Genomic DNA, 13,916 nt, shown 5'->3' on the forward strand with positions numbered 1-13,916 from the left:
TAATCCACCAATAGTAGCGCACGAGTTCGATTAAGAGAGCAGGTACGAATTGTATGTATGTATTAATATACAAACTTGCTATACCAAAGAGAAAGACACAAAACCGATTACTACATACTTACAACACATAACACGTCGCTATTGGTTGGTTTTAATTTTTAATTCTCCTAGCTTAAAAACAAAGCCATAAGAGCAATCATTTAATTTTGTTTGTCGTCTTAGATTGTTATTGCTTGAATTTCTTTCACCTGTTGTCAAACACTGTCATTCAATATTATTTAAAATAAAAATTATTACATATTGTGATGTAATTTAAAGATATATGTCACCAAAACAGATATTTTGGCGTTCTCTACGCTATAAATGTGGTACATGCATATGTGTGCAGAGACACTGTACATACACACATATATGCTTATAATATAAAGAGGACTGTCAGTGCCGTGCGCAATCCACTGGACCACGCCGGACTGTTAGCGTTGTTAAAACGTGATCTGTTGCTAATACTCTAAGTATGTATAATTTATTATTTCTGAATTATCTGTTATATTTTTTATATGCATTTGTATTCAAAGAAACACCATATAAAATAATTAAATATAAATAAATTTATATTCAATATTAACTAAGTGATATTATTTGTAATTATGATTACGATATTTCATCATTTTTGACAGAATGTCAAAGGAAGAAGGTTTTGCAACAAAAGCTATTCATGTTGGACAAGATCCATTACAATGGACACATTGTTCAGTAGTACCTCCTATTGTAATGTCTACAACTTTCCGTCAAGATGGTCCTGGACAACATAGAGTAAGTTCCATTCACACAGGAATCAATTGTCATAGTAATAATCGTATAATAAACTAACATATTTTACTTTACAAAATATCATTATATCGTTACACTTCATGAAATTTAATATTTTTGCTATTAATATAAGAGCATGTAACAAAAAATTAATGATTGAATTAAGTACATAGTATAATTCAAATTATATTTACTTACCAATATGAAAAATTAAAACATGTTTTCATCATTTTTCATTAGTATGTAATTGTTCTAGGGTTACGATTATACTAGAAGTGGAAATCCTACAAGAGATGTTTTAGAAACTTGTTTAGCTGCTCTAGAAAATGGAAAGCATGGATTTGCATTTGCATCTGGTTTAGGTGCTACAACAGGATTATGTTCGTTATTAAAAGCAGGAGATCATCTTATATCTGGAAATGATGTTTATGGTGGAACAAACCGTTATTTCCGAAGATGTTTAAGTACACATGATGTTGAAATAACATTTGTGGATGCAACTGATATAAACAAGATTACAGCTGCCATTAAACCAAATACAAAAGTACTTAAAATTTTCAATCTGAATAAAAAATATATTGTAACCAAATGTTTCATTATTTGTTTGTGTACATTATTTTTTAGATGCTTTGGTTGGAGACTCCTACAAATCCTTTACTTTATGTTGTTGATCTCAAAGCTGTATGTGAGTTAATAAAAACTAAATATCCAGAGATTATTGTAGTTGTAGACAATACTTTTCTAACATGTTATTTCCAGGTGTGTAATATTTTTCATTCAGTATTGAAATTTCTTTATGTACAATCTACTACATATATTCTTGTTGTAGAAACCTTTAGAATTTGGTGCAGATATTGTAGTGTATTCTTTAACAAAGTACATGAATGGACATGCAGATGTATGCATGGGTGCAGCAATAACTAGGAGAGACGATATTGCAGAAAGACTTCGGTTTTTACAAAATGGTGAATTTACATTATATGATTTATAGATTGAACTGCTTTCATTTATTTTAAATTAACTATTTTAAAATTAATTATTTTAGCTTTAGGTATAGTGCCATCGCCTTTCGACTGTTCCTTGGTTAATCGCAGTCTAAAAACATTAGAACTCAGAATGCAGCAACATATGAAAAATGGATTAGCTGTTGCAAAATATTTAGACTCACATCCTTGTGTAGAGAAAGTAATTCATCCACGTAAGTATTTAACTTTCTTATCACAAAGCATCTTACTACATTTTCTTTGCTAAAGGTATAATTTTGTTCAAACTTGTTATATAATGGAATTTCTTCATTATTATATTACATAATACATACCACTTTAATTTAATTTCAGATTTTCCATCACATCCACAACACTTAATTAGTCTTAAACAAACAACTGGTCACAGTGGAATAATTTCATTCTATCTTAAAGGTGATTCTAAGAAATTTTTACAATCGTTGAAAATCTTTACATTGGCAGAATCACTCGGTGGTTTTGAATCCCTTGCCGAATTACCGTGAGTAAATACTAATTATATTAACATCTATTATATATCTAATTATGTAGAATGTTTCATATGAAATTTCTTTAATAGATCCGTCATGACGCATGCCTCTATTCCTGAAGAAATAAGAGCTGAATTGGGTATTACTGATCAATTAATTCGTTTATCTGTTGGTCTTGAAACAGAAAGCGATCTTATCGATGATCTAGATCAAGCTCTTAAAGCTTGTCAAATTAATTAAAACAACAAAATTTGATATTACAAAATTATTATATTTTAACGAAAATTTATTGTTATCCAAATGATAACATTCCAAAATGATTGCATGGATAATTCGTAAGAAAGAAATGTGGATTGTATAGTACAATACAGTTCCTTTATACATAGACATAATTTATTTTCTCAATGCATTTATAAAAAATTTGTTATACCTACATATAAAATAGAGAAAGAATTGTAAACAATAATATACCAAAAATGTTGAGCCAATTTTATGAACTTGTTTAATAACTCTAATATTAAACAAATAACTGAATATTGTAATATTGCTCAATTACAACGTGAACTAGTTTTCTAAAAAATCATATTTTTATATACGCAACGAAAGAGATTCCAACAGATACATAAATGGTAAATTCTAGATTATGCAATATTCAAATTTCTATTTTTACAAGTATTCGATGTTTAAAGTAATTTTTTATGAACTCGTTAAGTTGTACCGTGGTATATCCTCAATTAAAGCTTTCAATATTATAAAACGTATCTAGAATGTCAAACATATTCCCGCTAATTTTCACACTGAATTTGTTGTTTGAATTCCTTGTGTGATATAATGTATTTGATAGAAAGACATATTTTAATCAAATATAAATTCTTGTAAACTTTAGAACTCTATTAATAAAAAATTAATCTTTAACTGTGTCGTAATTTTTCTTTGTTCAATCCATCGTATTTTTGTGCTCGACTATACAGTAATACTCCTGCTATTACCAAACATGTTCCCATAGCCGATAATCTAGTTACCGGATTGTTAAATAACAATACAGAGACCCAAATTAAAGAAGCTCTCTTTGCTGTATTGGCCACACTACAAAAGACATATAATTTATTGTTTTGAAATTCAATATTTTACTTATATAGTTAATATAAAATTAAATACCATACCTGTGTGTCACAGGACTAACATAATCCATTAATGCATATGCAGTGATACTTTGAAAGTGGAAGAACACTCCATTAAGAAGATAGGCTGTGAATAATTTAAAACTTAAGGAATGCTCGAGTGTTGGTAAATCTAGTAGTAAAATTGACACTGGTACTTGCACCACAATTGATGCTAAACTGGTATAAAACTGTAACTCTGCAGGACTGCAATTTCAAACAGTAAGTTAAATTTATATGTAGAAACTACTATGATTGAAGATATTGTATAAATAATCAATACAATACTTACGTGTACCTAAAGTTATTGCCACTAATTAACATTTTGGAGTAAACATTTTGCAAACATTCTGTTACATTTGTGGCCATAACAGCAATAAATCCTCTGACATCAAAACTGATTTCATTCACTGAACACAGAGCTAGACCACCCATTACAGGAATTAAAGATAAATTCACATATAACCCTGTATGTTCTCCTATAAATAAAGTGTTAAAATCATTAATAATCAATTAGAACAAATTAATACATTATTAATAGTGTTTCATTATAAATAAATATTTACTAATATATGAAATTTCAAATTAATAAACACCATATAAATGAAATATATATGACAAACTGTGGACAATAATGAAAAATGAAGTAAGATAATATAAGGCACTATTTCAGTGACCCTTACCTAATAAATATCTGCTAATAAGGACGGTAAAAATTGGCGCACTACTTTTAATAGTTTCCGTAAAACTCACTGCTACATAATTAAGTGATACCAGTCCTAATACTACTGTTGTGAATCTTGTACATCCGACCAAGATCATGTGTTTATAAAAACCTGCTGGTTTTGTTAATCTGGATCTTGTTCTATACATTCCACATGGGAAATACATTTGTATAAAACCACATATAGCTGTCATTAACATTTGACAGGCACCTGTATAAATAATAGAAACGATCCTATATTTAGTTTTCTAATCTAAAAATTCTAAAAAAGATCCTATATTAATTTATTTACCCAAAATTGTAAGATTTCCTTCCATATAAGACAATATATATTTGTTTAAGAATAAAGTACACCCACTGAAGAAGAACCATAATGCTACAAATATCAGTGCCCTGGAGTTAAACAAACCACCTTTTGTTTTATTTGTATGTACAATTATTTCTTCCGATTTTTTATTGTGCTCTTTAAGTTGTATGGCTTGATTATCATGTATTAATGGTTGTTCAGTATCGTGGGGTGTTAGCGTATAGTTTATACGAACAGAATGATTTTCCATTACACCATAGATAAAGGGTGCATTACACCTTACTTTCAAATAAAATATTACTACGTTTAATGCACGTAAATATACACATATACATGTACGTCGCCTATGACGAATGCTGTATGTGCCAGTGAGATCACATCTTCGGTTTATGTTTTCATCACGTCAGTAAGATCGGCCGAGGAGATTGACATTCGTCTAACGACTCTGGAGATTCACTGCAGGTTATGTTTTAAGATTTTTAGATTCACAGTAGCAGTTACAGTGTTGGCATGGCAGGTTTTTATAAATGACCTTGTAATAATCTATTGATAATACTGATACAGAGTCATTTATTTGACGAACCATAATGTAGTTTCACTGTTATCACATTTTTGCCAGCTCGTTTGGAGCAGCTTGGAATCGGTTATATTCATATGTTCACATATGTATGCATATGTCTGTAGTGTACATACATATGTATATATACTGCATGTGTGTACAAACGCTTTCCGTCCACAAATGTGTTGACAGTTTGCATGCACACATATTTATTGTTGATTGACAATCGTTGACTATCACGCAAAAAATCTGAATTGTTAATTGTTCACTGTTAACTTTTAGTAAATAATAAATTGAAACTCTATTCGATATAATTCCAGTAAATTACTCATATCAAAATTATTTTCACTATATTTATTTTTATTAATAATAAAACAAAAAAGATATGTTACACTTAAATGCGTATCTTATAGTTGTGTATAAAATTACTGTTTAAGGCTTTTGTATTCCCAAAAAAGTTGATTTTTCATTAAACTTTTTATATGTCTTTATCATAACTTTATTAAAGTAGTTATAAAAGTAAAGTATCTAAGTCAAACATTTAACAATGTTATTTTTTATTTTTACAATTCAATGGATGGCGTATTTTCAGGTACATCATGTTGCATTTTATTAATCTCATGGTGATAGCATATCTCAGAGAAATCTTTATGTGATAAAATTGCTGCATTTCTGCCACTTATAGCACTCATTTCCATAGCACTGGCTGCCCATTCAATAGCATTGACATGATAAAGTGCATTGTGCAATTTAAATTTTGCTTCATGAACGTATGTTGAATACTCAGGATAAGCCTTCCATGAAATTTCTTTAATTTCATCTATCTGTAAAGAAAATTACTAAAATATTTCTATACACATTATTTTAACTTTGTATTAAATTTTCATAAGTATCATACATTTGAAAACATTTCATTCAGAACTCCTGATTTTAAAGGTGCATTACTAAAAATTTTCCAAACTCTACTATTTTTCAGTATACCTTCTACTGAATTCAATCTACCTATAGAACTAACTATTGTTTTATTCGGATTACAACTAAGAATGATATCTATTTCTTCTGTTGAGCCAAAATAATGTGGTTTCAAGTCTGCTTTAACAAAGGTAGCTACAGTTTTATGATATTTCTCTGCACCATAGAAATCGCTATTTGGAAATCCTTCAAAAATAATAGGATATTGTTGATCACTGGTAAGTGGGGTTGCGATAATTACAATGTCATATGTTGATTTCATCATGATTGTACTATCTACAATAAAAGTCATTAGGTAATAAGATACAATAGGAGTGTTATTAGATAATTGTTGATATACTATACCTTTACTATGATAGTGCACTTCATATGATTGTCTACCATTTTCTTTTGGGGCATTGACAATTTTTACAACATAAGAAGGTACAATATGCACATTCTTGTTTCTATATATTAAATGCTCGGGTACCTAAAATATTACAGCACCTTAGAAATACTTAGAAGTAAAAATATAATAAAATAGTAAACACTAAATGAATCATAAATAAAGTTTTCTTGCTGATTTGTGAAGACTTTTGCTAAAATCTTTAAGACAAAAATCATTTTTGTATTTAAAAAATTGTTCTCATTTATTTGAAAGAAAAATTATTTCTTATCGTAATAATAATTTTGATTGATGACTAGATCAGAATCTCTATTCATAATTTCACTGGTTTTATTAGCTCATTATATTATTACTTAAAAGTATACTTTTTCATTAAAAAAGAACCTTTTTATTTCCTCCTTTTACAGACCACAAATTGAAACCTGCTCCAGCTATAGATACAGATCCAACAAAGCTATGGACATCAGTAGTTTGTCCATAATTTACAACTAGTGTTGATTTGACAAGTTCATCTATCATTTGATCTGAATAACCCAAATTTAAAAGATGGCGTTTTATAGATATTTGTAATAATTTTGGAAATTCATTATTCATGGCTGACAATAAGCCAGTAACATTTTCAAAAGACTTTCCAGCAGCCTGTAGATCATATATCTTTGCAAAATCATTTAATATAGACTGCACATACCTGTTAGAAATAAATTAGAATTAGCAATTATCATAATATTAATCAGTATATTTTTGAAAATGTTTTTAGTAATATGCAGAAACCTATTAAGGCTGAATGGCTGAATACCATATCTATAAAGTAGCTTTGCAAAGGATAGCACTTCCCAATTGCTTTCTTCAAACACAAATTCATTGCCATTCCAAATACCAGCTTTATTATCACCAGTTGGTCTATGTTCTAAGCCTAAAGAAACAATTCAATTATGAAGATAATAAAAATTGATTATACAATTATATTATATTTAGAATATACCAAGTAATTTAACAAATTTTTGCATGTATTTATTTTGAGGATGTATAATTGCACCACCAGCTTCGAATTCATTATCATCAATTTGTATTGTAGTTAATCGTCCACCAATAGTTTTTGCTTCATACAAGTCAATATTAACATTACTTTCAAATAATTCTGTGAGAAAATGACAACAAGATGCTCCTCCGATGCCTCCACCAATAATTGCTAAAAATATTTTAGCAGTTATTAATTTACATCATTGGAATTGTTTATTTTAAATGTTAACAAAATTATATATTTGAAAGATTATGTCTTTTGCTTACCTATATCAGGTTTACAATGTTCAACCGAAAGTCCTCCTTTAAAAAGTAATATAAATGAAAAAATAATTCGAACTTCCATATTTTGCAGTCTTATTACTTGGTCTTCCGAAAATTGAAAATTCTGGATGAGACTGGTACATCTACTGTGATTGCTTATCTTATTACATATTTGGCAAATCTGTTGAGATTATGGTTTCATGTGTATTGAAGTAATATATCAATGCATTTGTATGTTAATTTGCTTAATGATAAAACATGTCAGTACGTGCATATATACATAATCAATTACCGAAAATTGTAAAATTTTTAATTAGAACTTTAACGATACTATATCAATACTTATCATATAACTCAGAGAGATGTAACTTTAAATGAGTATATTTACAATTAGGAAAAAAATCATTTATTACATCTACGTAAATTTGTAAATATTAGAGGTCGTCAGAGATTTCTAAATACAATATGCACATTTAAAATTATATGACTTGCAAGTACAAATTGGGAGGTGTATGTATAACACAGATTTTTATCCGTGGTTCATTACTATACATACATACGCAGTCCAGGCCAATGCGTACATAGTTCATTATATTCGCATTTCTGTATAAATATGTATGCTGCGTTTGTAATAACATACATATGTAGGTCTAAATATATGTACACATTCCAAAGTATGTGTATTTACCAATAAAAATATTTTATTCCTATCTTGATGAAATAAATCAGGATCTAAAACACATTATGAACTTTAAATATTAAAATATTAATAATATTTGAATATTAAAAGCTATCATTGTACATTCGATAGGAAAATAAGAATTACATATTGTAGAGTTTTTGTAATCATATGTACAGTATATACATTATTTATGAGTACATACAGTTGCAGATCTATGTTGGATTTCATATTATGTTTATGGTGGGGCTAGTGACTTCAATTGAACCTATGACATAACCGATAGGTATTCAGGTACCCATATTGCGTTTTTTATCACCTACTATTTTAATGCGCATCCAGCTTCGTGTATTTGGTTTAAGTAGAGGATAGGAAATGATCGAGGGAGACAGAACGAAGGTAACAGGCTCTATGTGTGAGTTTTCATATGGACGAGAAACCTAGGACGACTCATTCATCCGTGTTTGTGGTCTCACTCTTTTCGCGCATCCGTTTGCCTGGTGCTACATCTGAAACATTCGGCGCGATATTCGACTTGTATTTTTCACCAGCGGTATATCACCACCCATCACGAATATGAATATGAATGCTATATCTTTTCAACATTTTCAATATAAAAGCTAAAATAGTTAGAACGAAGTCTGTATTCGCCATGGTTCCTTTTCTTACAATGACGATTCTTAACTAACTAATGCTCGCAATTATTAACTAGATCGCTCGCACGTATATATCGAGTAATTGTTACGGACCAAAAATGGATCAAAGAAGAGGTCTCCGATCGACGGGAACCAAAATGAATCAGAGTAGAAGGTTCTGATTCTTTCAAAGCGAGAATCAAGAGCGAGTAAGAGCAGAAGGCTCTGCTTAACCCTTAGGGCTCTAAATACTTCCGGCCGAAACAGTCCGTAGGGACGGCGCGCGGCTAGCGCTTACTTAGAGTAAACGCATATCTGCATCCTTCGGCCACAACGGCAACTTTCGTCAAACGCATATATGCGTCCATACAGCCCTAAGGGTTAAGGGTGACGAGACGCGAATAATACTTGGGCAAGTTTCAGAGCCTCGTAAATCTCAATATTCAGCGCTTTAACAATTGGAATAAGGATCCAAAGTGACACTCATACTCACGACAGGTTGGACACTTCTCCCACAGCGTCTTTCTCCCTATTTTAAAAATCTACAAAATTTTTTAACTCGAAACGCGATTGTATTTATTCGCAACGCTATCACGCTGGGGAAATTTCGTGATTTCATGGCGAAAACCACAAAAGTAGAATTTGTGAATTTGGCAGAATAAATGAAAGTTTCAGGTCAAAAATGAATGTGAGCATGAAATGCTGCCAGCTTCACTCTGCACGAATAGTTGTATAACCTAACAATAGTAAATATTCATTTGAGGTTATAAAGCTCAGAAGGAATAGAGTTAGATTTTCATACATTTGCACTATTTCTATCGCATTATCTAAAAGTCCAAAAATAAATAGAAGACATGAATTCGATACCTGGTGATATGTACAATATTTTTCTATCCTCAAAGTAATTTTTTTCTATTTTTAATATGCAATTTATACTATTTTTGAGGTAGGGCCTCAGAAATGACATTTTTACACGATAATCAATTTTCAATGTATAAAATACTTATCAATCTCATAATATCCCATAACTGTTTTTATTTCTATATTAGTATTGACTAATGTGATTCTAAAAATGTAATGATTGATTGCTAATAGTTGCTAATCTTGAAATTATATGCATTTTTGTAATCATTGACCCAGGGTGTTTGTATAACATGCAGCATAACCTATACCGAAACTTTTTAATTCTTATTTCTATTTTAGCATCTCGCAAAAAAAAAATAATTTTATCAAAAAAGGAATTATTTATAATAGTACATGACTATTTGAAAAAAGATATACGGGAGCAAGTACGACATGTAGAAGAACAATTGCAGGAAAATAATAACGGCGTAGTTCGCATTCATTCTGACGCACTTCCGAAATTATCAAAATTATTTTACAAATTCAGAACCATGTGGCAAGCGTGTTCACGCAATAATGAATATTTCTTTAAAAGACATGAAATATGGTTATCAGGTACCATATCAATGCCTTTGTGTCAAAAAATTAAACTAAATCAAGGTGGTCGGCCTTCGACAAATTTCGATGCAGCTAGTGAACGCAGAAAGCGTCGGAAAACTGAAGAGCTTCGTAAAGAAAATAGTGCTTCACAACTTTTATATGCTGCACAAATGAATCTTCGTTCTTCTAACGATAATAGTGGAGCGAAAATAGTTAAGAATCTTGGAGAAAGCCCTGCAGAAGCTAAGCGTTACGTTTCAGCACTCAACTCGAAACCTGTGACCCGATTATCTGTTGATAAAGCTCTTTCGATGATAGTAGAAGCTAAATTATCTAGGCATCAGTATAATACGATAAGAAACATACTAAACGAAAGCAACAATGACATTTTGCCTAATTATGAAACAGTTCGGGAAGCCAAAATTCGTTCCTATCCACCATATCCACCCTCTAACAGAGAAAATAGCGATTGCAACTCGGATTAATAGTTTTATATGTATATAACTTTAATATGGGTAATAATAAGAAAGCTTCATCACTTGTAAGTGTGCCTTTCTCGTGTTTTTCAGTCCCTTTCCCGATCTATTACATTGTCTTTTTCATTATTTATATGTGTAAGTATAAAAAAACATAAAAGAACCGATTTTTATACATTAGAAATAAAATTTGAGGTTTTGGCCAGGAAAATGGGAAATTACCCCACTGTCCGCTAGCTTCGAAGCTACTGTGTATGTCAATCAAATTAGATCGTGATTATTTGATAAGAAACACTATGCTTTAAACAATTAATGATGTTAAATATGCTAATTTTGATCTTTCTTCAAAATGAACGAAAACAACGCATGATTATTTCGCAACGCTATTGCGAGTCACAGATATGCCCATCTGTGCCGATCGTTGAGCGGCAAAGCCAGACCAAATGCTACTACTACTACTACTACTACTATACTACTGCAGCGAGTACAGTGACTAATGCATAAATATAATGATATACATGATAATACACATCATTTTTTACTTACATCCGTAGTATTAATCTGAAAACTTGTCGAAATATTGTTTAAAAACACATACATTCGAAACATATACCAATGTGAATTGAGGATCATTTGGAAATTCGCTGGTAAAAGCGGTCAATAATTCTACGAGGCGAAAATTACAAATCTAATATCGCGCCGCGTGTTTCAGATGGAGCACCAGGTGTGCGAATGCGCGAAAAGAGTGAGACCGCGAGATAAATAGAGACAAGCTACATTGGTGTGACTGGTTCCGCTTGTAGTGGGGCTGGTGATGTGCTCTCTTGCTCACTCGCTACTTTCTCTTTTTGCCTAAAACTGTAAAGGCAGCAATGCTTAGCTGTGAAGCGGCGTCAACCAATTAGAGAAAAGCAGTTTCTGTATCTTACCTTAAATTTTTGAACCCTTTACCCCTGGCATGACGCAATACATATAATGAGGCAATACTGTATTTACAGTATCATTATACATATCCTAAATGTAGGTAAATAAACCTACATATGTTTTATATTCTATGTATATATAACATTCCATTTTGCAGTAATTTTAAAAGTTATTTTTCACTACGTACTACTTACTTACACTATGTATGTAGTATTAAATAATTTTAAATATATTAAAAGATACGGTTTTATCCGATTCATTTACGTCTGACCAATATAGTTAACCGATAAATTCCTAAAACCGATATTTCCTAGCAAAATTATTGTAATGCGGAAATAATAAGTTTCATAAGTTCCAATGGATGAGCATACACTATTTTATATTACTAATATTGTATTTATAATGATATTAAATAATTTTATGATGAAATTCTTAGGTTATATAATTATTAATAATTATACTCTGGTATAAAATCATATTGTTATTAAAAATTGACAATTATAAATAATAACTATTGCTGTAAGACTTATACAATAGTTTATTTTAATTTTAACAATAAGGTCCTCAATTTGTCTAATTTGTTTACCATAATTATGAGTAAAAATTAATGTTCTGTAAAATTTACTATTAGTGATATACTAATAGATGATATAAATTTGTTATTATAAGGGGCATTCTAATAGCATATTATTTAAATGATAACAAGAGTTATAATTTCATACCTCTGAAATAGTACATACTAGATAGAAACATTAAAAACGCCTATTTCTTGAATATTTCTTTTATTTTTATTTTACCATATTCAATCAATATGTATCGTATCTACCTAGCCATTAGTATATTTAAAAATCACAGTCTTAGTTGAAGAATTGACAGCAGAAAATACTATCTGTATCCTATCCATATAGCAGATGTTTATAATGTACATAGTTTGTTTTTGCATACATACATATTGTATGTATCCTAAATAAAGAATTATGTATATAGTGTTATGTACAATAACTTGGATTATGTTGACCTACACTTTCCCTTGGTATGCACTATTGTGCGTAATTGATAGCATTATTTACCCAATTTCCATCAATGCAGAAATTTTGTTTATAAATAAAATATTTCTATGCATAAAACTTTTTCTAAAATTTTGTACCAATAAGAAATATACAAAAACGTTTGAAATATATATAATTTTATAAAATAAGCCTCATAGATATTAATTATTGCTTTAGCATATCCTTCCTTGAATAATTTTTTTCTTTTTGTGATCTAGTAATATAGTTAACATTACTGACAGATGTATACTTAACATATCAACTGTTCAGAACAAAATATATTTTAGTGATTTATAATGAACTATACCATCTATATCAGTAGAAAACGTTTTTGTATAGTAATTTGCATAACATTCAATAGATAGCTAGAATATATTACAATATTCAATGGTATATATCTATTATGATTCTTTTCAAAATTTCACGTGTACAAGTATGATCATTTCATTTAAAATTCTTAAAAACCATAAACTTTTAGAATTAACAATTAAAATTATAAACAAATCAAACAATTAATTGTTCTGTAAATGATGGAAATTGGACATTACACGATTTAAAAAGGCTACTCTCACTTAGCTAACTAATGAAATAATTTGTTCGTGTAATTAGGAAACACGTAAATTCATTTACGTTTTGATTTAAATAATGTAAACGTTTCGATTTCTTTTTCAAACCGAATTACGATATTTAGATGCATAGCCAGTATATACACAATTACTATAGGAAAATGTATAGTAAAATATACTGTTAAGGACATTCACGTGTTAACAAAGATCCAATGAATCAGAGTATTAAAAATAGTTAGCTCAAATAGAATAGCCTGCATAGTGTTCATTTCAGAGATCTCTAAATAGTACGTATCATGTATTTACATTAAATTTTCGTTATTTACATAAGTGTAGAAGTACTATCACTTTCTACGAACTCAATTTAACCCATGAATAAAGTTGGAATACTCTAACAGAAAATGTATTAGTGCAAGTATAATGTTTGGTATTTTGTTTGCAGAATGGAGCT

At 29.8% G+C, this 13,916-nt stretch overlaps 4 protein-coding genes across 15 annotated transcripts; 2 read left to right on the plus strand and 2 right to left on the minus strand.

The window, feature by feature from the left end:
• The first annotated feature begins 21 nt into the window (after positions 1-21).
• On the plus strand, positions 22-3,217 carry Cth (Cystathionine gamma-lyase). Its single transcript, XM_078195079.1, has 9 exons — positions 22-144; positions 338-512; positions 678-813; positions 1,067-1,354; positions 1,435-1,569; positions 1,640-1,775; positions 1,856-2,008; positions 2,148-2,313; positions 2,392-3,217. Exons 3-9 carry the CDS (start codon positions 679-681, stop codon positions 2,540-2,542), a joined length of 1,164 nt encoding a protein of 387 aa, XP_078051205.1. The 5' UTR covers positions 22-144; positions 338-512; position 678; the 3' UTR covers positions 2,543-3,217.
• Positions 3,209-5,164, minus strand: LOC144477365 (solute carrier family 35 member E2A). Its single transcript, XM_078195080.1, has 5 exons — positions 4,479-5,164; positions 4,146-4,397; positions 3,755-3,941; positions 3,466-3,669; positions 3,209-3,388 (listed from the first exon to the last, which is right to left on the minus strand). The coding sequence occupies exons 1-5, from the start codon at positions 4,741-4,743 to the stop codon at positions 3,214-3,216; spliced, it is 1,083 nt and encodes a 360-aa protein (XP_078051206.1). The 5' UTR covers positions 4,744-5,164; the 3' UTR covers positions 3,209-3,213.
• A 297-nt stretch (positions 5,165-5,461) lies between these two features.
• LOC144476807 (prenylcysteine oxidase 1) lies at positions 5,462-9,608 on the minus strand. 11 transcript variants are annotated; one of them, XM_078194049.1, is made up of 10 exons: positions 9,501-9,608; positions 8,578-8,881; positions 8,250-8,425; positions 7,697-7,874; positions 7,392-7,598; positions 7,181-7,322; positions 6,794-7,097; positions 6,370-6,493; positions 5,951-6,300; positions 5,462-5,876 (listed from the first exon to the last, which is right to left on the minus strand). In XM_078194049.1, the coding sequence occupies exons 3-10, from the start codon at positions 8,274-8,276 to the stop codon at positions 5,616-5,618; spliced, it is 1,593 nt and encodes a 530-aa protein (XP_078050175.1). In that variant the 5' UTR covers positions 8,277-8,425; positions 8,578-8,881; positions 9,501-9,608; the 3' UTR covers positions 5,462-5,615. The 11 variants fall into 11 exon arrangements, with proteins under 11 accessions (XP_078050175.1, XP_078050184.1, XP_078050179.1 ...); XM_078194058.1 differs by lacking the exon at positions 9,501-9,608 and having other exon boundaries at positions 7,697-7,732; positions 7,794-7,874; positions 8,382-8,425; positions 8,578-9,296; XM_078194053.1 differs by lacking the exon at positions 9,501-9,608 and having other exon boundaries at positions 7,697-7,732; positions 7,794-7,874; positions 8,578-9,296.
• Positions 9,609-9,671: 63 nt separating this feature from the next.
• On the plus strand, positions 9,672-11,386 carry LOC144476808 (uncharacterized). 2 transcript variants are annotated; one of them, XM_078194060.1, is made up of 2 exons: positions 9,672-9,953; positions 10,211-11,386. In XM_078194060.1, exon 2 carries the CDS (start codon positions 10,402-10,404, stop codon positions 10,933-10,935), a length of 534 nt encoding a protein of 177 aa, XP_078050186.1. In that variant the 5' UTR covers positions 9,672-9,953; positions 10,211-10,401; the 3' UTR covers positions 10,936-11,386. The 2 variants fall into 2 exon arrangements, with proteins under 2 accessions (XP_078050186.1, XP_078050187.1); XM_078194061.1 differs by having other exon boundaries at positions 9,672-9,908.
• The last annotated feature ends 2,530 nt before the right edge of the window (positions 11,387-13,916 follow it).

Source organism: Augochlora pura, chromosome 11 (assembly GCF_028453695.1).
Source record: "Augochlora pura isolate Apur16 chromosome 11, APUR_v2.2.1, whole genome shotgun sequence".
Lineage (NCBI taxonomy): Eukaryota > Metazoa > Arthropoda > Insecta > Hymenoptera > Halictidae > Augochlora > Augochlora pura.